This window comes from Cervus elaphus, chromosome 18, assembly GCF_910594005.1.
Source record: "Cervus elaphus chromosome 18, mCerEla1.1, whole genome shotgun sequence".
Taxonomy (NCBI): Eukaryota; Metazoa; Chordata; class Mammalia; order Artiodactyla; family Cervidae; genus Cervus; species Cervus elaphus.
Genome location: NC_057832.1, coordinates 47,813,241 through 47,838,514, shown reverse-complemented (window position 1 = coordinate 47,838,514; position 25,274 = coordinate 47,813,241). Strand labels below are relative to the sequence as shown.

The window sequence follows — 25,274 nt, the reverse complement described above, 5'->3', positions numbered from 1 at the left end:
GTCACAAACTTTGACCTTCTGGTTTTTTAAAATAGAAGCACACACACACACACACACACACACACACACACACACACACACACACACACACACTGCCTTAACTGAAAACACATTTAAAGGTTTAAAACCAGGCATGGATCTCTTACTAAAATTAATAGAGTTAAGTTAGAATTTGGGAAGACCGGATACATTTAGAAAAACATTAGAAAAAAATGCAAGCTATGGTATCAAACTGCATGTTGGCTACTTCTAATTTGAACAGCTTTCTCTTAGAGTTTTGGCTGTATTAATTTCTTGCTATTTGAGAGATAAATGTCATCTTAGTTTGCTGCTAATGAAACATGGCTTGTTCACTGTTTAGCTAAAAGAGATATACAAGAATAATAAGGATTATATTTTCCAATTCCTCTCTCTTACAACAGGCTGATGTACAATGATTCATATTTGAAAAAAATAGAAAAAAATTATAAACAGGAAAAACTATGTTATCTATCACATGCTACTTATTTAAAAAAAAAACCCTTTTTACCTCACATGGTCCTGATACAATATTTTCAGCCCCAGCACATATTTCAGACTCATTCAGAGTCACCTTCCCTTGATGGTATTGGCTGCATTTCTCATTCCCCATAATATAGAGATGTGCTACTCGTAGTAGACCGTCTGAGTTGATCACTGGAATGGTGCAAAATATGTATGGTTAATGAGCATAGGGTAAAGTGAAAAACAATTACAAAATATTTTTTGTAAAATAAATATGATATTGCCTTATCTTTTTAAAAATAGCTTACATCCAGTGTAGCCCCAGCCATAAACACTGCAAGTGGTTTTTTCAGGAATTGTGCACCCATAATTAGGTAAATCAATTGTACTAACAAAATCATCCAAAATAGCAGGCCTGAAAAGAGAAAATATAATGGTAAGTACCTTTGATTGGATTCAGCACAAAATAAATATATTAAAATGCAGTGTGAAAGTTTAATGTGCTTCATTTAGAGAGAATAAACAAATTTGCTTCAAGTAGGTAGTAGAGAAATGAATATTTATTTGAAAATATTTAAGAATAAATGATCATTACTATTTTTAAATCATTATTTTACCTGTTAAAGTTATCATATAATTGCTCACTAAGCTTTGGTTTTAGGGCAGGCTAACCATATTATTGACCCAATTTCATTTATTCACATATGAACAATTTGAAAATGCCCCTCTCTTTGCCTCTGTATGCATATACACACATACACACACATATGACATGTGACATATGCTTTATAATATATTTACAAGAGAGAGAAAGAATAACCACATAGTTGAAGAAGAAGTTTCAACCATTCCAGTGTATGTTAAAAATATGAGACTATCTAAAGGAACTAACCTAGCAAGCTTCAGTAATACCAAATCTGATCCTTCAGGCCCATATACCAGTTGGGTAACATTTAGAACCTGTTTGCGTTTCTCATCTCCTCTCCCATGGACATCATGAATTCCAAGCCAAGCTTCATAATCTTTCAAGTCTTTGTTTCTAAGTAGAAAATTAAAATATAAAATATAACTTTAAATTATGTAATATTATTTACATGTATTGTTATATTAGCTTACAAGGGCAGATAAATAACCTAACTTTAAAGTTCAAAGTATAATAAAGAGCAACATATTTTGTTATTGGAAGGTTCTGAATACTACAAGCAGGAAGAGCCTTTAAATTGCTGAAATTCTAAACGGCTATTTTTTTAACTTGCTTATTCTTGCTAGAGAGTAGGTCATTTATGAAAAATTCTCAGGTAAAGCATATTACAAGAATTATAATTTATTGCAAGTTTTCCTTTTTATCTCAAAGGTGTATATGTTTGGCTTATTAATAAGGATTGAAGATTTATACTAATAAAATCAGTATAATCTTGATGAGAATCAAGAAGTAAGCTAACAAATGCTATCTCCTTATCTTTTCCTTAGGCTAGTTTACTCTGAAAATCATTTTCAGTATTTTTCTGAGGCTGGCTCTGCATAAGAAAGAAGTGAGGACTGAAAGAAGTTTGTTGGTAATTCAGAAAAAGAATTTCTATCTAGAAATATAGAATTCAAGAAGGAGGTTAGGGTAAAAATTATTAACATAATTCTAGCAAAATTTTCTCCCAAATGAGAGTAGTGCTAATCGTGGAAAGAGGTAGACAGAAGTAGTACTCATAAGTAAGTATTAATTAAGTCAGTTTCATAAGCTAAATCTAAAATAAAAATTAATTAATTTGTTCACCCTATGCTGGTGAATATCTGTTAAATGAATATACATTCTAGGGGGAATCTAGAGGGAAGCCATACATATTTTTAAATGCTTAAAACAAATATTGGTTTCACTTTACCGAGAAGGGAAACACTGTCTTGCAGTAAGAATCCAACTTTCCTTTATCAATGATCCTCCACAGATATGTTTATTTCTAAAAGAAAGAGGAAAGAAAAACAAGTAACATCTGTACAGAAAGAGTGCTTGCCAATTAATGCAAAACCTATGGCTCCATTTGTTAAGCATAAACACATTGAGAGGAAAATGTAGATATCAATCCAAATAGAATAAAATGAGTATTTTTTAATCAGAAGGATGATACTTGATGATATTCTTTTTCATAATGTGATTATAATTTTATATAATCAACTTTATTGATCCATTCCCAAACACATGTTCACATGTGTGTAGTTTATCCTTATAAGAGAAAGTATGTGCTACAAATATAGGATTATTAGACCTATTTTAAATTCAGTGTTTGATTATGAAAATGACAAATTTGAGTTTTTATTTAAATTCTGAAAACCATCTTGTGGTAACATTATAATATTTATGCACTATTTGCTTCTTTCATTACCATTATTTAGTTCTGATATGTTAACTTAGTATATAACTGAGTAAATTTGTTTGTCCAACTTAATATCAACAATATAACATTTTACTTATCAAATTAAAACAGTTTTTCAAGATATATCATCTAGGAAATTATTATTTTTAAAGAATAATAAATACTAGAATATTTATTTGATGATATCCAAAATCTGTAAATGTATTCTTTTTTGGCAAACACATGGGAAAAAGTACAACTACTCACAATTTACATTTCCAAAGAGTACAGATGTTCAGTGCTTCAGAGAGTAACAGAATAAGATTCCCAGACTAAGACCACACTTATTTACGGCCTATACCACAAAGGAGGATAAGAATATATAGAGAGAGTTTTAGTTTCTATTCCTCTCTATGAGTTTTGGAAGAATAGATAAACAGCTGTTGTTACTAAGAACTTGGATTTAAAAGGAAAAGAGTACTTTTTTAAAAAAGTTTATACTACACTGATCTGGTGAAAAACAGTTTCACCTACTTCTCCAAAGATGCCGACTTCAAAAGGAAGTCTCCTATGAGTAAGAATAAATTCAAAAGTATTTGCCTTTTCTTCTGGAGTAATGAGATTTGCAGAGATCCTCTAATTAGCTCAACGATGTAGATTATTGGAAATTTTTCTATAGTAAAGAAATTACCACCCTCAAATTTTACAACCTTCATTATGTCTTCACATTGCATGATTAACTTTAATATTCTGGTGAGTTTCATAATTCTATTTTAGTTACTACCCTACAATTATCAGCATAAAGATTTATAAAAATTGATGAGTTACTCCTTTAAAGAAAGACACACTAAGAGAACTCTAGGTCATTTTCTACTTGGTATCTAAAGAATATACTTTATGTTTATTAAGAATTGACTTATTCATTGAAAGAAAAATAACCAGTTTCAAGTTGTCTCTATTCTTCTTTAATGTCACTGTGATTTAATTATAGTAAAAATGAATTTTATTCCTAAATTCTAGGAGGCTAGAATTAAAGAAACAGGGAAGGTTTAGAAAAAAAGGAGATATTCCAGTTTGTATTTAAAGAATAAAAATTTCGTAGGCATAAAATATGGAGGAAGAAAGCTCCAACAGCACAAAGGCCAGGGGGAGAAACATGAGTGTCTTGAAAACAAGGGAAAATGTGGCTAGAATTCAGGTGCACTTTGGGGTATGTTGCATGATGACATTCCAATAGAGATAGATATGGAAAAAAAAATTTTTAACATTCTGATTATCATACAGTATAATATGCATAGTATATAGAAAGTTCTAAGATCAGGTTTTAAAGCTAGCTCCTATTTTCAGTATTTACTTCTTATAATAAATAATCTTAATTTTGTATAATAGTATATTTTGAAAAACTATTTTACATAGAACATTGCATTGATTTTTACACTAAGCAATAGACATGTTTTTCATATCAAATATTATAATTTTAAGACTGTTCAACTATCAGTCTAATTTATGTTTTTCTTAATGATAAAATATTCTAGAATTTTAAATTATTGCCATTTTTCATGAGAATGACAATGAAAAAGTCAGAAATTAAAATCAAATATAAATGTTTTGCTATGATTGTGCATAAACATGTTAGAAAATAATCTCATAATATCCCTAATTGGGAAATTAACATAAGTATTACAACTACCATGGTTATATCAAGGTATAAGTAGGTTCCTGTGTAGTTGTCTTTTGCTTTGCAAGAACTAAAATGTCACATTGGGGACAATGCCAACACATATGGGACCTTTGTAAACATTTAAAACAGCACTGTCTCTGGAAGCACAAACTGAAAAATCCAGGGAGGTTTGGCAAGCAGAATGCGATTCGTCCCCCTTGTGTCCCCCTCATATGGGTGCCTTGTGTAGGGCACAACCTTCACGGCTGCACATGGCCATCCTGCTGGGAATATAACTATCTGCAAATAATCCATATATGTGTGATTTGTGTCTATTAATAATTACCTGTATTTCAAACTAACCATCCATCCTACATTTGTTCGTGTTGGAATTCCATTTACAACTCGCAATTGTTTTGTTTTGGCGCAAGATATTACAGGATCTAAAAAGAGGACCAAACACAACATTTTGACAAAACATTTTGAAATAACCTGTGCCCCTCGGCTTTCTTAAGCACTTGACGGTAACTTCACAAATGTAACTACTGTAATTGTGTCAGAAGACCATTTTGGAAAAAATAAAAGGTAAATAGTGTGATACAGTGTGAAATCAGACCCAAAATGTTTGCTATCCTCATCTAAATAGATAGATAACAAAGAAAAAGTAAACTCAAGGTCAGCAGAATTGACATCACAGTGACACTGACTTTGCTCTCTATGTGCAAGTTCTGCAGGTCTAACAGCAATTGTGTTTTCCTGACCAACCTCAACACAACAGAACGATGCTATTTACAGTGCTTTTTTTCTAAATATCAATGGAAAGCCTCTGTGGGGGAAAAATATATATATATTTGGTTTATTACTTCTGAATTTGTAGAGTAAGGATGTAGAACTGTTTTGCAACGTGTTAACCAAAGTGATCTTAACTGAAATTTTATCCAAATGACATAATTATGTTTAAATCATTATATCCAAATGATATAACACAGACTCTTTGAAGTAAACTTTTTCCTGACCCTCGTCAGTGTTCCTTGCTTTATCCTATCCACTCTTGTCCATGGTCTAAAATAGATTTCCATTTGCTTCTTCAGCCTGGGACACAGCAGGTGGTCTCTCAAACCAAAACATTTGAGTAACTTCCTTCAGTCCAAGAAATGTGTGAAAATCAGATACAAGCAGCTCCTAAATGCAGTCTAGATTTTCCTAAACTGAGGACTAACTAAACCTTTCACATTGTGTCATCTTTTGCTTCATAGAAAATGCAAAGAGCTTTAAAGACAGAGCAGGATAAAGACAGTGCATAACTTTCCAACCTTCTGGTTTCATTCTTTCTAACTTTGGCATCCTGATTTAATTTAAAGGATGGTGAAGGTCCACTGGATATATTCTACCCCAAGTTAAAAGTACTATACATGCTTTTTCAAAGTTTAATGTAACATTTTCTGACAGAGCAAGGAATTTTGTTGATATTTAGCATGCAGTTGTCTTTGTAATACCTCAATACATTCACACAGGAAAAAGTGTTCATATAAAACATTTTATTTTTATGATGGAAGTTTATATAATGATATTTTTATGAAGTAAATAATGACATCATTTATGACACATAGATACTAAGATAAAATAAATTTTTTTGAAGGATTACTTACGGTCTAAATTGACTATTGTAGGTGTGGTATCGCCCTCACCTGTAAAAACAAATATACATATATACATAATTCATGCATACATATTTCTGTTATATAAAAATAAAATGTACTATTGAATAGTACATCATTTTGTATTGAAACCCAAATATCCATGAGTTGATAATTTAAGACAATTCTTTACATTTTATTCAAAAATATAATGTAATAGTACCCTTTTGAATAATTCTGTATCACTTTTACTAGACAAAGTTGAAAGTCTGGTAGTGGTGATGTGAAGAAAGCCCTGTTTTATGACTTTTGAATGATGTTTGATGATGTTGGCAGTCTGAATTATACTGCTGGCACCGAGGAGCTGCCTCATTCTCCCAACATGCCAAACATTGTACACAATGAACATTCCACTCTTATTATCGTTTGGTTGGGCCATTCATATGAACTACATAGCTTTACTGCAATTTTGGCCCATTTACATTTTTGCTGAAAATTACTTTTATCTTTTATATGATTAAGGATAATTGAATCTTCCCCTATGTTTCAGAAAATTTTTTTTAATAATTTTAGAATATAGAAATCAACCTCATTCATGGAAAAAGAGGGATAACAAAATATAATTATGTTTTGTCAGAATATTTCAAAGATTGGTTTTTCTAGGTAGTAAAGGGAAAGGTATAAAAAAAAGAATACTGGAAACTGCAAATAAATTATGGCTAACACCTCATACTTAATTCTTTTTTATAACCTCTCTACTGAGTGGGGTTTAACTGCTGCAAAGAGATTGGCTTGGAAGATTCTAGAATTTAAAAATACTTAAGTAGCAATGAATGAGGCCCAAGACATTTCCTGGATTTTAATGTGTGACTGTTTAGAATTGATGACATAGAGTTTAGTCAGGCATTGTTTAGACCCAGCTGGTTGTTAAGTCCCTAGAAGTGCCCTGAGCTCAAATAAACCAGCAACGAAACAAAAATGGCATATGGATTCCTTTGTAATAGATGCAAACTTGATTTTCATTTATGGGGAATTTTGAGAAAATTAACACATGCTAAAGCATTTTTGTTTATGTTCATTTTCCAGATCTAGATATTTTAAGTGAATGAGCATAAAGGTGAAATATAAATTTCATCATTTCCCTTTCGTTTTAGTTTATCCCGAGGGAGAGTTTTGTCTTAGAGTCAGCTGAGGTAATTGTTTTAGTTCATAGTATAAATGTGGTCATTAAAACATCAAGGATATTGGTTTTTCCACTTAATTTCTAAAAATTCCAAACTGAAAAGCGATTTATTTCTTATATTGTTGTGGTGAGAAAAGACTAGACTGTTCATTGTATTCTTTTTTCAAATAAATGTTTAATAAGATAACATTTGGGATAGAGCCTAAAGGGCACTTAAAAAAACAAAACAGAAAACTATAGTTCTTAAAACAAAAGAGTTTAATCTCCTAAATTAAGAACTTTCGAGGCACTATGATTGATTGCATATTCACTGTATTGTTAATTGCATATCAAGTTTCCTATTTCTAAGCATCGAGTTAATAGTTCTGCAAAGTATTCAGTTTGTTATTGTGCCTCACTAAAATACTTAATTTGTTTTAAAATATTTAGATATTATAATTTAGAGGCTTTAATAATTATATATATATTTTTTCTGTAAGCCAATATTTAGAAAAGCTGTAATACCACTTAAAGTCAGATTTCTAAGTATTCTGGGTAGTTTGTTAGATTACAAATTTTTAAAAAGCATTCTAGTTTCTTCAGCTTTCAAGGCCTTTTCCCTTTTCCCTTAAAATGCTATTTTCACTTCTCTTTTACTTTTCCTTCATATCTCTATCATAGTACTCAAATCTGAACAACTATATATGATACAAATCTTGTTTATATTGACTCAACTTAACTTTGAAGAAGAAAAGCTTGTCAATGATAAAAGTTTTTCCTGTGGAACAGTAGAGATGTATGCGTCTATGTGTTGATATATGGCCTCAGAACAAACATGGGCTCTTACTGAAAGCATAAAGAAAACTTTCTTTTAATAGATCCTTAAAGTTTTAACTCAAATTCAAAACTTTATGAACAATGCATATTTTCCAGGCTGACATTTGTATTCCCATTTCATTATATATTTTAATATTAATATGCATGTATTTAAATGACTGTATTTGTGATTAGGTATGTAGCCGTCTCCTCTCTACATTGAAAATTATTTGAGTACAGGAGACACTGTTTATATTTTCTATACCTAGAATGTTATATAGGGCTTTGCACACAGTAGCAGCTCAATTTAAAATTATTAATAAATGAATAAGTAAATGCAAACTGAAGTGGAAGCAATTTGCCCAAGGCACTTAAAAGTGTTAGAACTACAATTTTTACCTAGGAAGTCAGAGTTGCAACTCTAAACCACTGTATTCTCTTAATACTCAGATACTTAAATATATATCTAATTAATACTTAGTTACTATATAAGTAGATATATATCTATTTAATACTAAGATATAGTGTGTGTACATGTATAGACAAATATAGACATTTCTACCGTTTTACTTTTGCATCTTGATAATCTTAAAACAGAGCTTTCTTCACATCACCCACTACCATACTTTCAATTTTGTAAATTTTTTTTTAAAGGAATGCAAAAAAAAAGAAATACAAACCTTTGCATATTTTGTAATGCAAATGTACAGTGTGAAAATGATATATACAATCTCTGAAGTTAAATAGATAAGAACTCAAATCTTCTGAAGATAAATATTTTTAGCCTTTCACTAGTGATAAAATGTAAATAAATCCTGGTTATAAATATAGCTAGAAAAATGACAGCAAAATATTTGCTGAAATTAATGTTCAGAATGCATTGAAATAAATGTTATCTGCAATAGCATTTAATCAAATACTAGTAATGCCCCCAAGTCTTTCAATACCACATTACTAATTTTTAGTTTAAAAATGTTAGTTGAACATATGTTTTAAACATTTTTAAATTAGGGCTTCCCTAGTGGCTCAGTGGTAAAGAACCTGTCTGCCAGTGCAGGAGACACAAGTTCAGTCCCTGATCTGGGAAGATCCCACGTGCCAAGGAGCAGCTAGGCCTGTGTGCCACAACTACTGAGCTTGTGCTCTAGAGCCTGTGTGTGTGTTAGTTGCTTAGTCGTGTCTGACTCTTTGTGACCCCATGGGGTGTAACCCGCCAGGGGCCTCCGTCCATGGGATTTTCCAGACAGGAATACTGGAGTGGGTTGCCATTTCCTTCTCCAGGGATCTTCCTGACCCAGGGATCCAACCAGGGTCTCCTGAATTGCAGGCAGACTCTTTACCATCTGGGCTAATAGGGAAACACCAAAAGTGAAAGTCGCTCAGTCCTGTCCAACTCTTAGCGACCCAGGCCAGAACACTGCAGTGTTTTTTCACTTCTCCAGCAGATATATCCAACCCAGGAATTGAACCGGGGCCTCCTGCATTGTAGGCAGATTCTTTACCAACTGAGCTATCAGGAAAGCCCCGAGAAGACTGGAAGGGGTAGCCCATCCCTTCTCCAGTGGATCTTCCTGACTCAGGAATTGAACCGGGGTCTCCTGCATTGCAGGCAAATTCTTTACCAACTGAGCTATGAGGGAAGCCCTCCTGCATCAATATATATTGCTAATATCAAGTTTATTGATGGTGGGGCAAGGCAGTCTTTCTAGCCCAGTCAGAACCATGGCCATGTATTGCTTCTGGATTCCAAATAGAAATCTTCTGAGGGAGGAAAAATCTTTTAAAAGGTCAGCAAAATGTCTCTTTGTCTAGAGGAGAGATGAAATTGTGTGTATATGTATTGCTGTCTGGAGTGCATCCTTATTTTGGGATCAACTCTAGCCCTCCTGTATTATTTCCACCTCCGATTGAATTATCATTTTAGGGCATGCAGTATATTTAAAATAATTCGCCTGAAAAAGATCACAAAATGTACTTACAACGAGAAATAGGGCAATAATCCCAAGGAATAAGAGGATTCCCTGTGTAACACCAGGGACCGTGGGCATCGTCATCAGGATTCCGACAGTAATTCTTATTCAGCTTACTAGCATCTGGTTCCCAGAAGATATGCCTGCATAAACAGCAAACTCGGAACATCACAAGAAGCACACATCTTGTCCAAGAGAAACAAAACAGAAGATACAACCCTAGCACATAATTTTCATTACAGGCACAACATAAAGTACCTGCTGTGAATTTTTCTTTTTGATTTTTTGAGACTTTGTTGTTGTTCTTGCAGTTTGGAAGCATGTTCTTTGAGGAATAAGACTGAATAATCAGCATAGATAAAAAGATAAAAAATTTTATTACATTGTTTCTATTAAATAATTATACTGGGAAGGTAACAATGCACCATGCAAGAAAGCAGCAGATGATAAAGATCTAAGTTATAAAATGTATAAAAATACAAGCTATTGCAAAAATATTTATTTTTTCATGTTTCAGAAACATGTAAACAAGCTTCACTAGCAACACTGCTATGACAACATACAGGAAGATACACTGACCACACAATGTGCTAATAAACTTATTCAATTTGAAAATTTCACTGATCATTTAAGATATAGTTTTGAAAGATAACTGAGTAACATTTCAGGCTATCTCATTTTACATCTTAACTAAATTTAGTACAAACGAAAAGCAAAAAATGCTGTATATTATTTTATTAGACCACGCCCACTCATATGTGTTCTGGCTTAGTCTCTCAGTCATGCTGGACTCTCTGTGACTCCACAGACTGCAGCCCGCCAGGCTCCTCTGTTCATGGAATTCTCCAGGCAAGAAAACTGGAGTGGGTTGCCATCCCCTCCTCCAGGGGATCTTCCCAACCCAGGGATTCAACCCAGGTCTCCCTCACTGCTGGTGGATTCTTTACCATTTGAGCCACCAGGGGTGCTTGCCCACTCATATAACATCAACATTAATTACCATCATGCTTGAATTTAATTAATGTGTCATTTTTAAAATTTGGGAAGAACTTCAACAAAGAAACTTGGACTGTCTTTCCAAACTCAGGTTCACTTTTTGGACCAATAAAACAGGAGAGACGTGCATGTAACAGAGTCTACCATTTAGACTTGCACACTTACTTAGACAAACCTGATGAGACAGGCTCTAAGCTTATGCAACTTTGTATTTGAAGAAATTGAAATCCACAGATAGTAATTAATTTGTCTAGGGTCACATATTTTTTTCAGCTGTAGGTCAGGTGTTCGAACACATAGCATTTTCCATAGTCTTCGTTCAAAATCATCACATCGCATTACCTCTTCACTCAGTCACAGATTTGTTCTTAAACCAAAATGGTACCATGCAACTTACTCATTCATCAATAGCCTACAAGTTCTTTCCAAATGACTTTTAACTATTCCCAAAGGCAAATCAAAACACAGTGAATTTAAAGTTATAATCATTGCAGTTCCTGAATAAATATGTCATAAATTTCCAGTGGTATGTTGGTAAATATTTAGCAACTGGCACTTTGAACTGTGTATGGAGGGAGTCTTTATTTGCTGTCCTTGCAGATTTCTGTAGCATAACTATTTCTACCATAAAACTGTCAAGCATCTAATGCTGGAATCACTGAAGACAGTTATTTCTCACAAGCAGATAAAGAGCTCACTCTACCCCCATCATATTTCTAAAAATGATTTTAAAACTACCAGTGTTAAAATGAGCATTAATCTTGGCTATGCCAATTCTTGCTTAAAATTCTTAATGGACCCATATGGGCTTAGGATAAAACCCAAACTCCTTAACAGAGGTTAAAAGGCCTGTATGGCTTTCCCACTAGAGAATTTCTTCTCTGTGCCCACTGACCAAATGAAACTGCTTAAACCTTATGGTTACTAAAAATATTTCCAATTTTCAAACAGTTCAATTTAAAGGCTTTTGGACAAGTTGTTTCTTCTGCCTGATATATTTTTCCTCCTACACTTCTTTGACCAACTTCTACCAATTATGTATATCTTGCTAATATCTTTCCTAGCCTTCCACTAGGAAAGCTTCCTACCCATCTAAGTCTGGCTGCCTTCTTTGCAGTCTCATAACATAAAATGTGGTGTTTTCATGGAAAATTCTTAAAGAGATGGGAATACCAAATCACCTTACCCTCCTCCTGAGAAACCTGTATGTAGGTCAAGAAGCAACAGCTAGAACCGGACATGGAACAACAGACTAGTTCCAAATTGGGAAAGGAGTACATGAGGGTTGTATACTGTTACCCTGCTTATTTAACTTATATGCAGAATACATCATGTGAAATGCCGGGCTGAATGGAGCACAAGCTGGAATCAAGATTGCTGGGAGAAATATCAATAACCTCAGATATGCACATGACACCACCATTATGGCAGAAAGTGAAGAGGAACTAAAGAGCCTCTTGAAGAAAGTGAAAGAGGAGAGTGAAAAAGCTGGCTTAAAACTCACATACAAAAAACTAAGATCATGGAAACCAGTCCCATCACTTCATGGTAAATAGATGGGGAAACAATGGAAACAGTGACAGATTTTTCTTGGGCTCCAAAATCATTGCAGATGGTGACTGCAGCCATGAAATTAAAAGATGCTTGCTTGCTACTTGGAAGAAAAGCCATGACAAACCTATATAGCATATTAAAAAGCAGAGACATCACTTTGCCAACAAAGGTCCATCTAGTCAAAGCTATGGTTTTTCCAGTGGTCATGTATGGATGTGAGAGTTGGATAATAAAGAAAGCTGAGCACTGAAGAATTGATGCTTTTGAACTGTGGTGTTGGATAAGACTCTTGAGAGTCCCTTGGACTGCAAGGAGATCCAACCGGTCCATCCTAAAGGAAATCAGCCCTGAGTATTCATTGGAACGACTGATGCTGAGGCTGAAACTCCAATACTTTAGCCACCTGATGTGAAGAACTGACTCATTGGAAAAGACCCTGATGCTGGGAAGGATTGAAGGCAGGAGAAGAAGGGGACAACAGAGGATGAGATGGTTGGATGGCATCACTGACTTGATGGACATGAGTTTGAGCATGCTTCGGGAGTTGGTGATGGACAGGGAAGCCTAGCATGCTGCAGTCCATGGGGTCACAAAGAGTCGGACAGGACTGAGTGACTGAATAACAACAGCAATGGATTTTTTAAAAGATGGCACTGGCATTGCTGTTTTCAGCCATTCCATACTAGAGAGTAAGATCCATGAGGGCAGAATTCTACTTAATTTTGAAGTCCTAGAACTGCAATATCCAATAGAGTAACTACTAGCCAAATGTGGTTACAGACAAAGTAGTACGTGACCTCTCCAAATTGAAAGGTGCTGTAATTATAAATACACACCAAATCTTGAAGCTTTAATATAAAATGTAAAAGATCTCATTAATAATTTTATATTGAATACATATTGAAATGAAAAGCTTTAGAAATGCTGGATAATATAAACCTATTATTTAAAATCAGATTGATTACATCCTTTGCAGCCAAAGATGGAGAAGCTCTATACAGTCTAAAAACAAGTCTGGGAGCCAATTGTGGCTCAGATCCTGAGCTCCTTATTGGAAAATTCAGACTTGAATTGAAGAAAGTAGGGAAAATCACTAGGCCATTCGGAAATAACAAATCAAATTCCTTATGATTGATTATACAGTGGAAGTAACAAATAAAAAGATTAGATCTTTGGATAGAGGTTTTAACAGGAGGTGGTGACCAAATCCATCCCCAAGAAAGAGAAATGCAACAAAATAAAATGGTTGTCTGAGGAGACCTTAACAAATAGCTGAGAAAAGAAGAGAAATGGAAGGCAAAGGAGAAAAGGAAAGATATACCCATCTGAATGCAGAATTCCAAAGAATAGCAAGGAGAGACACGAAATCCTTCTTAAGTAAACAATGCAAATAAATAGAGAAAAAACAATACAATGGGAAAGACTAGAAATGTCTCTGAGAAAATTAAAGAAAATTAAAGATATATAAATGAATAGAAAGAAATACCAATGTATCTCCATACATCTATCATACATACTATGTATGTATGTACTATGTATGTGCTATGTATGTATGTATGTACTGTGTATGTGTGTATGTATGTACTATGTAGCTATCACTACATACTGTATATTTAAAGAAATAAATTTACATACCGGTGTAAGTCTTCCATGTTCTTATCCCACATAGAACATGTTAGTCCAGATCGTGTTTTGGATAAACTGCCCATATAATTTTTGCCATTCCCACGATAACAATCTAAACATAAAATATATGAAAACTAATGAATACTAGGGAGTATAAAGACATTTTTACAAACATATGAATTCATGAAAATCAACATAAAAATGAAAGCAACACATTGAAATACGTGCAAAACAAAGGGACTTTACTATCTCTAATAAAATATTTTTTTAGCCAGATTTCTTCTTCATTAAAATGAAAGTTTGTACATCAAATTACAAATTAAAAAAAAATCCAAAGAAATATTAAATAAGTGCCTCTTAGGGACATCAAAGAAAGAAAAACTTTGTGCTGTTTATTCGCTCAGTCGTGACCAACTCTTTGCAACCCCATGAACTACAGCACACCAGGCTTCCCTGTCCTTCACTACCTCCCGGAGTTTGCTCAAACTTATGTCCATTGAGTCAGGGATGTCATCCAACCATCTCATCCTCTGTTGCCCCCTTCTCCTCCTGCTCTCAATCTTTTCCAGCATCAGGGTCTTTTCCAATGAGTAGGTTCTTTGCATCATGTGGCCAGTGTTGGGAGTTTCAGCTTCAGTATCAGTCCATCCCATGAATATTCAGGGTTGATTTCCTTTAGAATTGACTGGTTTGATCTCCTTACTGTCCAAGGGACTCTCAAGAGTCTTATCCAACACCACAGTTCAAAAGCATCAATTCTTGGCCACTTAGCCTTTTTTCTCACATCTGTACATAACTACTGGAATAGCTATAACTTTGACTAGAGAAATCTTTGTCAGCAAAGTGATATCTCTTCTTCTTAATATGCTGTCTAGGTTTGTCGTGGTTTTTCTTCCAAGGAGCAAGCAAGCATCTTTTAATTTAATGGCTGCAGTCACCATCTGCAGTGATTTTGGAGCCCAAGAAAATAAAATCTGTCACTCTTTCCACTTTCTTTGCATCTATTTGCCATGAAGTGATGGGACCAGATGCTATGATCTTAGTTTCCTGTATGTGAGTTTGAAGCCAGCTTTTTCACTCTCCTCTTTCACCCACATCAAGAGGCTCTTTAGTTCCTCTTCCCTTTCTGCCATTAGAGTGGTATTATCTGTATATCTGAGGTTGTTGATATTTCTCCTGACAGTCTTGATTCCAACTTGTAAGTCATCCAGCCCAGCATTCCACATGTTGTACTCTACACATAAGTCAAATAAGCAGGGTGACAACATATAGCCTTGATGTACTCCTTTCCCAATTTTGAACCAGTCCATTTTTCTATGTCCAGTTATAACTGTTGCTTCTTGACCTGCTTACAGGTTTCTCTGGAGGTAGGAAAGGTGGTCTGGTATTCCCATCTCTTTAAGGATTTTCCACGTTTGTTGTGATCCTCATGGTCGAAGCCTCTAGTATAGTCAATGAAGCAGATTTTTGTTTTTTGGAATTCCATTACTTTCTCTGTGATCCAACAGACATTTGCAATCTGATCTCTAATTCCTTAAACTTTTCTAAACCCAGCTCCTATGTCTGGAATTTCTTGGTCATGTACTGTTGAAGTCTAGCTTGAAGAACTTTAAGCATTACCTTTCTAGCATGTGAAGTAAGCACAACTGTACAGTAGTTTGAACATTCTTTTGCATTGCCTTTCTTTAATGTATATTTTCCAATGGAAAAATTTTACTCCACAGAAGAGTCACAAGAGATATAATGAGTACTCATGTACCAGTCACATTTGTTGACTTGTGATTTTTGTCTTACATGAGGTTGACATTCTAGGTCATCCAAGCCAGCTGTCTTGCAAATGCTCTTTAATTTAATTTTGTCTGATTATCTTCATGAATGAAATCAAGTTACAAGGTGATATTTTGTTGCATTTATAGCATTATTTCATGTGACACATGATGTCAGTTTTTTCAATTATTGGTGATGAGTTTGATAACTTGATTAAGTGATATAAAGGAAAAACTTCTCTTCATATATAACAAAAACAAGCAAATAAAAAGTTTTGAGACCTTTGAGGCTGACAACATCCTATTCCCAAACAAATTTTTTCAAAACGGCTTAGGAATACTTTGATTAATATTGCATGAATCAGTTATTACTATGTTGGTTTTAAAATATTATTTCTTTCTTATATTTCTTTCTCTCTTGGTATTCTCTAACATAGAATTTTTCCTTTTCCCCCAGCTCCCTTCATTTAAGCATTCCCAAACACTTCTGGTAGTAGTACTAGCAATGGCAGTGGCAGAGCTACTAGTAGAAGCAGTAATGTCAAGATGGACTCGTGGATTCTCTTTTTATTCAACAAGATATATAATCTATTCCTGTTGTTCATTTTAATGCTCAAGTTGTTACAAATTTAGCCAATGGAAGCCATGTTAAAATGGTTCCTGTGCCTTTTATCATGCCCCATGTGATTTTTTCACTTTTTTTTTCAACTGAGCAATTTGCATTCTGTTAAACATTGATAGGAGTGACCATATTCTTAATTTTAAAATTAAGAAAAAGAAGTTAAGGTCTTTCTAATACATACGTAGCAATTTCTACATTTGAAAAAAAACACTACATATTTTTAAATAATCTTGCGTATTTTAAAAGTAACTAAAAATTCTGATTTTTATATGAGTAAATATGATAGTTTTGACTATAAAATGTTACCTAGAAATGTACATTGGCATTAAGATTATTTTCTTTTAAATTTGGTAAGCCAAAGAATATTATCATTGGTTTTAGATATGCTATGTGATTAGAATAAATAATAGGTGTTCTGTGCTTAGTCGCTCAGTCATGTCTGACTTTTGTGACCCCACGGACTGTAGCCCACTAAGCTCCTCTGTCCATGTGGATTCTCCAGGCAAGAATACTGAAGTGGGTTGTCATGACCTCCTCCAGGAGACCTTCCCAGCCCAGGGATCAAACCCAGGTCTCCTGCATTGCAGGCAGATTATTTACCATCTGAGCCACCAGGGAAGCCCAGGAATACTGAAGTGGGTAACCTATCCTTTCTCCAGGGGATCTTCCTGACCCAGGAATAGATCCAGAGTCTCCTGCATGACAGACAGAATCTTTACTAGCTGAGCTATCAGGAAAGCCCCAAAATAATAGGTAGAAAACTTAATAAAAATTTTAAATAAATCATAAATTGTTCAGGAATTAATTTAGTAAAAAAAAATACAGTAAGTATATTCAATAGCTGTGTTTTGGTATTCATGATTTGAACTTAAATATACAAATTCAAATGAGTTAGGATTTGATACAAATAATATAGCAATCATTACAATACACAATAAAATTGTTTTCAGAAAGCATAATTTTGTAAAATCCAATTCTTACACATATGCAGAATGTATCAGTAAAATACTTTCCTCTGACAATGCCATTTTTCCTTTATTATGAAATCTTAAACCTTTGACTGTTAAATAGTAAATTATTTAAATAAGCTCTCACTGAAGAAAACAATTATGCAATGCAGTATATGGTACTGCTCTTTAATACATTTTTCATTTTACACCTATGTTTTCTGTATTAGAGAAAGAGGATGAGCTATAAGCTAGGGTTTTTTTTTTCTTAGTAAACTTTATATTCTAGAATAGCTTTTAATTTACAAAACAATGTGTAAGTTTGTACAAAGTTCTAATACACCACATAGCTTCCCCTACTATCTTATATTAGTACGATGGATTTAACACCACTATTCAACATTATTACTAACTGAAGACTATTTTGTTCCAATTTATTCATAGTTTTTACCTAGAGTACTTTTTGTGTTCTAGGATGATACCACATTACATTTAACTGTCATGTTTTTTAAGCTTTCCTAGATGTAACACAGAGAAGGCAATGGCACCCCACTCCAGTACTCTTAACTGGAAAATCCCATGGACGGAGGAGCCTGGTAGGCTGCAGTCCATGGGGTCGCTAAGAGTTGGACACGACTGAGCGACTTCACTTTCACTTTCACTTTCCTTCATTGGAGAAGGAAACGGCAACCCACTCCAGTGTTCTTGCCTGGAGAATCCCGGGGACGGTGGAGCCTGGTGGGCTGCCGTCTATGGGGTCGCACAGAGTCAGACACGACTGAAGCGACTTAGCAGCAGCAGCAGCACCAGCAGATGTAACAGTTTTTTCAGACTTTCTTTTTTGATGATCCTAACAGTTTTAATGAGAATTGGCGTGTTATAAACTGTCCATCAGTTGGGTTTGTCTGATATTTTCTTCATGATTAGATCTAGGTTATAAATTTTTGAGAGGGAGACGTGAATCTTTGAGCACTTTCTAGCTTGCTGGCAAAAGATACTCCAGCCTTACTTGGTGTTTTTCTAGCCCTAGGCATGGATTCTTCAATTTCACGGGAGAGCCATTGTTTGCTAGTGATGAAAAGTAAGAAGACAAGAAACAGGTGTGCTCATTGCTATTTGGTACCATTTTTTCTAGTCCCTTACATTTGATAGAGCCAAGCTCTGTGTGTGTGTGTGTGTGTGTGTGTGTGTGTGTGTGTGTTCATGAGTAACTGATCACTTCTAACTCCAGTCTAGTACAAGAGTTCTTTCTCTTTTCTATTTCAATTCTGTATTTCCTTTCTGCCATAGTAAGAACACTGATTGTAGGTACATGAATGTGTTTCTTCATTTTCTCAGTTCTCCAGTGCACACAAAATAATGTCAAATCTGCTACATCCTAACAACAAATTTATACTTATATAAGTTCAAAACACATTTATAGTTATCTACTTTAAATGTATTTCAGTGAGGCTATATATAGTAAAAAAAAAAAAAATGTGTTTAAAAATCATTTTGAAATTTATTTTCCAAGTTCTGTAGTAATGGTATCTCTTTGATACACAGGCGTATTTCTGTGCTTTCCCCCCCATCTTTCTTGACACTACTTTTTGAACATTTAAAACACTATTAAAACACTAGTATTGGTATAGGAGAGCATGCATCCAGACTGTTCTCATTTTCCCTCTTGCTTCTGTGTCATATTTCTACCCACTACTACCCACCATTAGAGTAACCAGTTTCATTAGTTTGTTGTTTATGGTGCTTGTGTTTCTTTTTTTTTTACTTTTTTAGCAAAGATACATACCAAACATACATACATATATACATATGTAATATGAATATATAAATTATATGTATATATTCTATATATGTATTATTGTAGCCCATTTTTTATGACTAGGAGTAAATACCTTTATTTATTAAAAGAACACCAAATATATATTTTAGTCCCTTTTTTCATTAATAATATACTTGAAAATCACTTCACATTAATTCAAAAAAACTTTATCGTTCTTTTTGCAAATCCACAGTATTCCATTGTGTGATTTTGCCAGAGTAGATCTGTGTTGTTTTGCTAACATAGAAAATGCTGAAATCAAAAACTCATGTATATGAGTTTCCATATTATTGAAGCTATATATTCAGATAGTGTATTGTTGGGTGAAAAGATGGACGCATATGTAATTTAATTATTGTAATATTCCATTCCATATGGATTTTACCATTTTCCATTCCCAAGAACAAAGTGTAAGAGTTCATATTCCCATACGGCTTTGCCAAAAGATAGTGTTGAAAACATTTTGAATTTTTGTGAATTTATATGTGAAAAACAAAACTCCCACATTATGAAAAATCTCTGCTTATATTTTTTCTTGTTACATGTGACTTTAAGCATAATTTTCATGTTCTCTAAAGAAATCTTTATTTCATATGTTTTGTCCATTATTTAATTTTTCAGTCCTATATTTTTCACTTTCATAGCTTTTATATATTAAAAATATTTCTCTTTATTTGTGATATACATTTTAAAACTTGTTTCCAAATTTGTCATTTGTCTTTTGAATTTAAATATATAGGTTTCATTATGTTTTTGTCATGACACCTTTTGTAGCTTATTTTTTTTTCTTCTGTTGCCTTTAGAATTTGAGTGTTAATTAGAAACCACATTGCTACATCTAAGTCATAAAGGTATTTTTCCAAGTTTACTCCTAGTATCTACATGGTCTCCATTTTTATGCTCATATCTCTTATCCATTTGAAGTTTATTTTCAGGTATGGTGCAAAGCATTGATTAATTTTATTATTTTTCCAAATAGAACTTTATTGATCCACTATTATTTTTTAAATTTCATTTTTACACAGTGACAAAGTGTCCATTTTTTAAATATAATCTCAGTAAGGAGTCTATTTTTAGATCCTGTGTTCTGTTCTAATTGTCAATTTATTCTTGTGGTAGAACTACATTTTTTAAATTATATACTCTTTAAAAATATTTTAGTGTCTGATAAGTTTTTTTACCTCTAATCACTTCTTTTTCACATTTTTCTTTACTATAGTTACATGTTTATTCTTCTAGGAAAGATTTAGAATGCATTTGTTTGGTATCAAAAATGATGGTGATCTATTTATTAATATCACATTAAATTAACAAATTAGCTTAGGTGAAACTGATGTATTTGTGATGTTGAGATCTTATATCAAGAGCAAGTGATTTTTTCTACATGTTAAAGTACAATTTTGGACTGTCAGTAGTAATTTGAAATTTAATTACATAGACTTGCACATCTTTCCTAAGTTTACTCCTAAGTTTTCATCAGTTTTGTTTCCTATTACAGATGTAGTCTTCTCTTTAATTATATCTTCAAACCCATATGTGAATGCTATTGATATTTGTATATTAATCATATATTGTGCTACCTTAGTGATTGTTTTTATTATTTGAATTCAGATTTCCAAGAATATTACTATTATATAATTTGTACAAAGATCTGTTGCCTTTTTACTCAATCAGTAAATATGCCTTCTTATCTAATTGTATAAAATGTCAACATTGCAGTGTCAAAAAAATATAGTGTTAAAATATTTATAATATTAAATAGTAAGGGAGATAGTGGCCTTCCCTAGAGTCTCAGTGGTAAAGAATCCACCTGCCAATGCAGGAGATGTGGGTTCCATCCCTGGTTTGAGAAGATATCCTGGGGAGAGAAATAGCAACTAACTCTAGTATTCTTGCCTGGAAAATCCAATGGACAGAGGAGCCTGGCAAGCTATATAGTCCATGGGGTCACAAAGAGCTGGACATGACTGAGGATGCTATATATATATATATATATATATATATATATATACACACACACACACACACAAACATTCACATAGATATAGATACAGATATATTGGTGTGTAAGTTTATATGTATTCTGAATATTCTTGAGTATTTTTATGAAGAATGCATGAATTTTGTCACAGTAATTTCAGAATCTGTTGGGATTTGTTATATGGTTGCTTTTCTTACAACTAAGGTGAATTATATTAATGGGTTTCTAAAACTGAACCATTTCTGTACTCAGACTATATGCAATCATTATGTATTATTTTCTTAATTTCTTTATTAAACTGTTCATTCAAATTTCATTTAAGATTTTACATTAATATTTACAAATTATATGAATCTATAGTGTTCTTCTCTGATACCTTTATCATATTTAGGATTCAATATTATAACTTCATCCAGAAATAACTTGAAAATTTTATTACATTTGTTAAGCTACAGGACAATTTATGTAGCATTGTGATCACTTGATCTGTGAATTCATCAAGGCATGATGTGGTTTGTGGTGTGACAATTTATTATAAATCTCCATGTTTCTTTTATAGGAATGAGTCTAAATTTTCTTTCTCTATCAGGGCCAATTCAACTAACTTGAATTTTCCTAGTGTATTATCCATTTTATTTTCATTTTCAGTTTTCAAATGAGGTTGTATAAAATAATCTCAGGTTTTCTAATTTTCCAGTTCATTGGTTATCTTTACCTTCATATTATTATTTTATAATTATTATTTATAATATAAATATTATATAATTATTATTACCTTCATATTATTATATATCATATATAAAATTATTATTTTATATATTTATCATCTCTCTGAGTCAGTTGGCTAATGATTGTCCATTTTGTTAATTTTTTCAAAGAATCATCATTTAGCTTTATTTATTAGGTCTACTATTTTTTCTTTACTTTTCTAATGTCTGCTTTTGTCCTAGTTGTTTCCCTTCTTCTGTTGCTTTTGGTTTACATTTTTTACACTTCTTTGCGTGGGAAATTTCATTCCCCTGTCTTTATTATATATTACTGATATAAATATTTAAAGCTGTGAATTGTTTGTTTCCTACCTTAAATGTACCTTATATAATCTAATACAGTGTTTCATCAGTATTTTTAAAGAAATTCTACAATTTCAATTTTTTTAACAGAGTTATTTAATACCCAAATGGAAGAGCTTTTATATATATGCTAATTCAGATGCTGCAAGATTTAGGCAAAAGTTTTTAACTCATCAACCTACATGTAAAATTTATGTTTCCTGTTATATACAGAGGGATAAGAGCACCATCCTTTCATGTGTGTGTGTGTGGGGGGGGTTTGGATAGGTATGTTTCTCTCCATGCATACATATCATACATGTAACAATGCATACAATTAGCTTGGCAGTATTATACAATGATATAACTGTCTGATAAAATTTCACAACTCTATTGGCTAACTGTCTCAATACAATTGCCCCACAGGACCCTGCACATTGTTGTATATATCAGGTATAATATATTGTTAAATAAAAAGATTATAATATGTTGTTAAAATATTAATGAAAAGGAGAAAGCATGGGGGTAATGGAAAGATCATTTTAAGGAGAATTCATGTAAATCCTAGTTGAGTTAGTTTGAGAATTTAGGCAAGTTACTTGAATTCCACAAAACTAATTTCTTCATCTATTAATGTGTAGGTTTATTATATAAGCAATAACATTAACTTTGCTTTCAAAATAAAAAATCTATATTCTATTACCTGATCCTTTGATAAGTGATATATCTGTACATAAAAGCATCTTAATACATACCGGAAGCTTATAAAACAATCATTCTTATTTGCCTCTATAACTCAGAAATTAGTAGTAATTGTTTAAATGAATAAAGCAGGGACAAAATAGATCCAGCTGGTACCAAACCTTCTTTAATCATTGTTTTCAACTTTATTTCCAACTGACCTGTAAAGTCTGCCCAGGAAGAGTGAAACTGATTGAAAAGGGACTCATCCCTTCTTCCCTCTACAACTGTTTTCGGAGTTGTTCTCGAAAAATGGCACTGAGGGAAAGTCAGGGGATGGAAGAAGTATGCATAGGGCAATAAATCCGCGAAACAAAGCTTTAAATTTGGCTTGGACTTTTCAGAATGATTTAGAACTGACCATGGCCATCACCATCAAAAGTAAATTTATGTCAAAGAATATGATTATTAAAAATCATAACTCCCAATTCATTCTATACCAACAAATGCCCAGAGGCCAACATTATTATTATTGTTTGACAAATGATTTTTTAAACCTGTTTCAATGTGACTTTTCTTAACCACTGCTCCCTGAAACAATTATTTGCAATGGTGTCTGTGTTTCCAAGTACGATGGTGATTTATCTCAAAGCCCACTGTTGCATATCATCTCTACTGCTAACACCCCTGTCCACATCACTCTCCTTTCTTGGCTAGATTACTGAAACAATCATTCAACTGATCCCCTTGTTTTGGCCCTTGTCAGGAGCCCTGGCTATTTTTCATAATGCAGCGAGAGTCATCCAGTTAGAACTGAAGTCAAACGGGTCATTTAATTTCTCTTAGAATCCTACAGAGGTCTCTTCTCTTTCAGAATAGAAGTGTAAATCCTTCCAGTTTTTACAAGACCTCTGCAGTTTTAGCTCAGCTGCTCTCTAACCTCACCTTCTGCTACTCTCTACCTTGCTCATTCTGTACCGGCCACAATGATGTGCTGTTTCTTCTAACTTTTCAAGCACTCTCCCATCTCATCTCATTTTCATCTGCAGTTTCCTCTACCCAGAATGCTCTTTACAATTATGTGCACATTGTATATGCTGCTCTCCCACGCTTTCAGGTCCTCCTGAAATGTTACCTTAATATGTAAAATATTCTGAGACCATTAAAATGTAAAATAGCAACATCCTCCTCTCTCTGACTCTAGGACATTTATCTCTTTAGCACTTACACAAATTAGCTTACTATCCCCACCTCCATTTTAATTTTGCTTGTTTTTTCTTTGCTGGACGTTAGTTCCATGGGGCCAGAGAATTTTGTTTACTGGTATATCCACAGTGCCTAAAAATGTCCCTGGCACTAGTATACAGTCACATAAATAAATGGATATTGAGCATATACAAAAGAAATCCAACTTTGGACTTTGTGATTTTTGTTTGCTAACGTGCAATAAGAGATAGCTCATCTCCTATAAAATGTATACTCCCTTTAGGCATTTCCACTGAGTTTAATCATGCCCATACTGCAAAATGTCAGCTATTACCTTGTCCACTTGACACGTCACATTTTGGAATTTGGGAGCAGTAGCCAACTCGGATGTTTGGATCAGTGGTAAAACACCACGGTGACTCAGCCCCATCTGGATTTCGGCAATAATTTTCTCTTAGGTCCCTATTGAGAATAAGCATGTTAATGTAAATTGCCAGGGTTTCTTACATTGGTGAAGTCAGTGTTATTACATTTCTAGAATCCCAGAATGTATGCATTCTATAAATAGAGCTTTACATTTTAGATTTGGGATAGTTTTAACAATTTAAAATTCAGTATACACAGCTGACACTGCCAACATTACTGAAATAAATGCTGTCAGATGTCAAAATTCTTTTACTTCCAAAGACCTGGAGTTTCACACAAATACTACTGCTTCATGAAAGAGAGAAATAGTACCACTTCATTATTCTCACTCATTTTCAAGACTTGAACTCTCAACTGCTACAATTTTTAAAACTGGTCTGTTACTCATTGTATTTTCATGGATCATAGATAATGTAGAAACAACATTCTCTTTTCAGAAGAAAGACTATTATAATTAACAGTCTTTAATTACCTTTGTTTATAAATGAAGTTCTACCTATTGAAACATTTGCCACGGAAAACATATTTATT

General features: G+C 33.4%; 1 protein-coding gene across 5 annotated transcripts in view; it reads right to left on the bottom strand.

Annotated features, from left to right (window-relative positions):
* The window catches only part of HGF (hepatocyte growth factor), an 81,977-nt gene that overhangs the window by 7,081 nt on the left and 49,622 nt on the right, over positions 1 to 25,274 (bottom strand). For 4 of the 5 annotated variants that reach the window (XM_043873082.1, XM_043873084.1, XM_043873081.1 and 1 more), the window contains 9 exons: positions 24,652 to 24,779; positions 14,256 to 14,358; positions 10,080 to 10,213; positions 6,135 to 6,173; positions 4,832 to 4,928; positions 2,358 to 2,432; positions 1,376 to 1,522; positions 792 to 898; positions 530 to 675 (listed from right to left, as the gene is read on the bottom strand). In XM_043873082.1, the coding sequence (XP_043729017.1) occupies positions 530 to 675; positions 792 to 898; positions 1,376 to 1,522; positions 2,358 to 2,432; positions 4,832 to 4,928; positions 6,135 to 6,173; positions 10,080 to 10,213; positions 14,256 to 14,358; positions 24,652 to 24,779 (976 nt within the window). Of the gene's footprint in view, positions 1 to 529; positions 676 to 791; positions 899 to 1,375; positions 1,523 to 2,357; positions 2,433 to 4,831; positions 4,929 to 6,134; positions 6,174 to 10,079; positions 10,214 to 14,255; positions 14,359 to 24,651; positions 24,780 to 25,274 lie in introns of those variants that run through there. The other variant, XM_043873085.1, reaches the window with a different exon arrangement.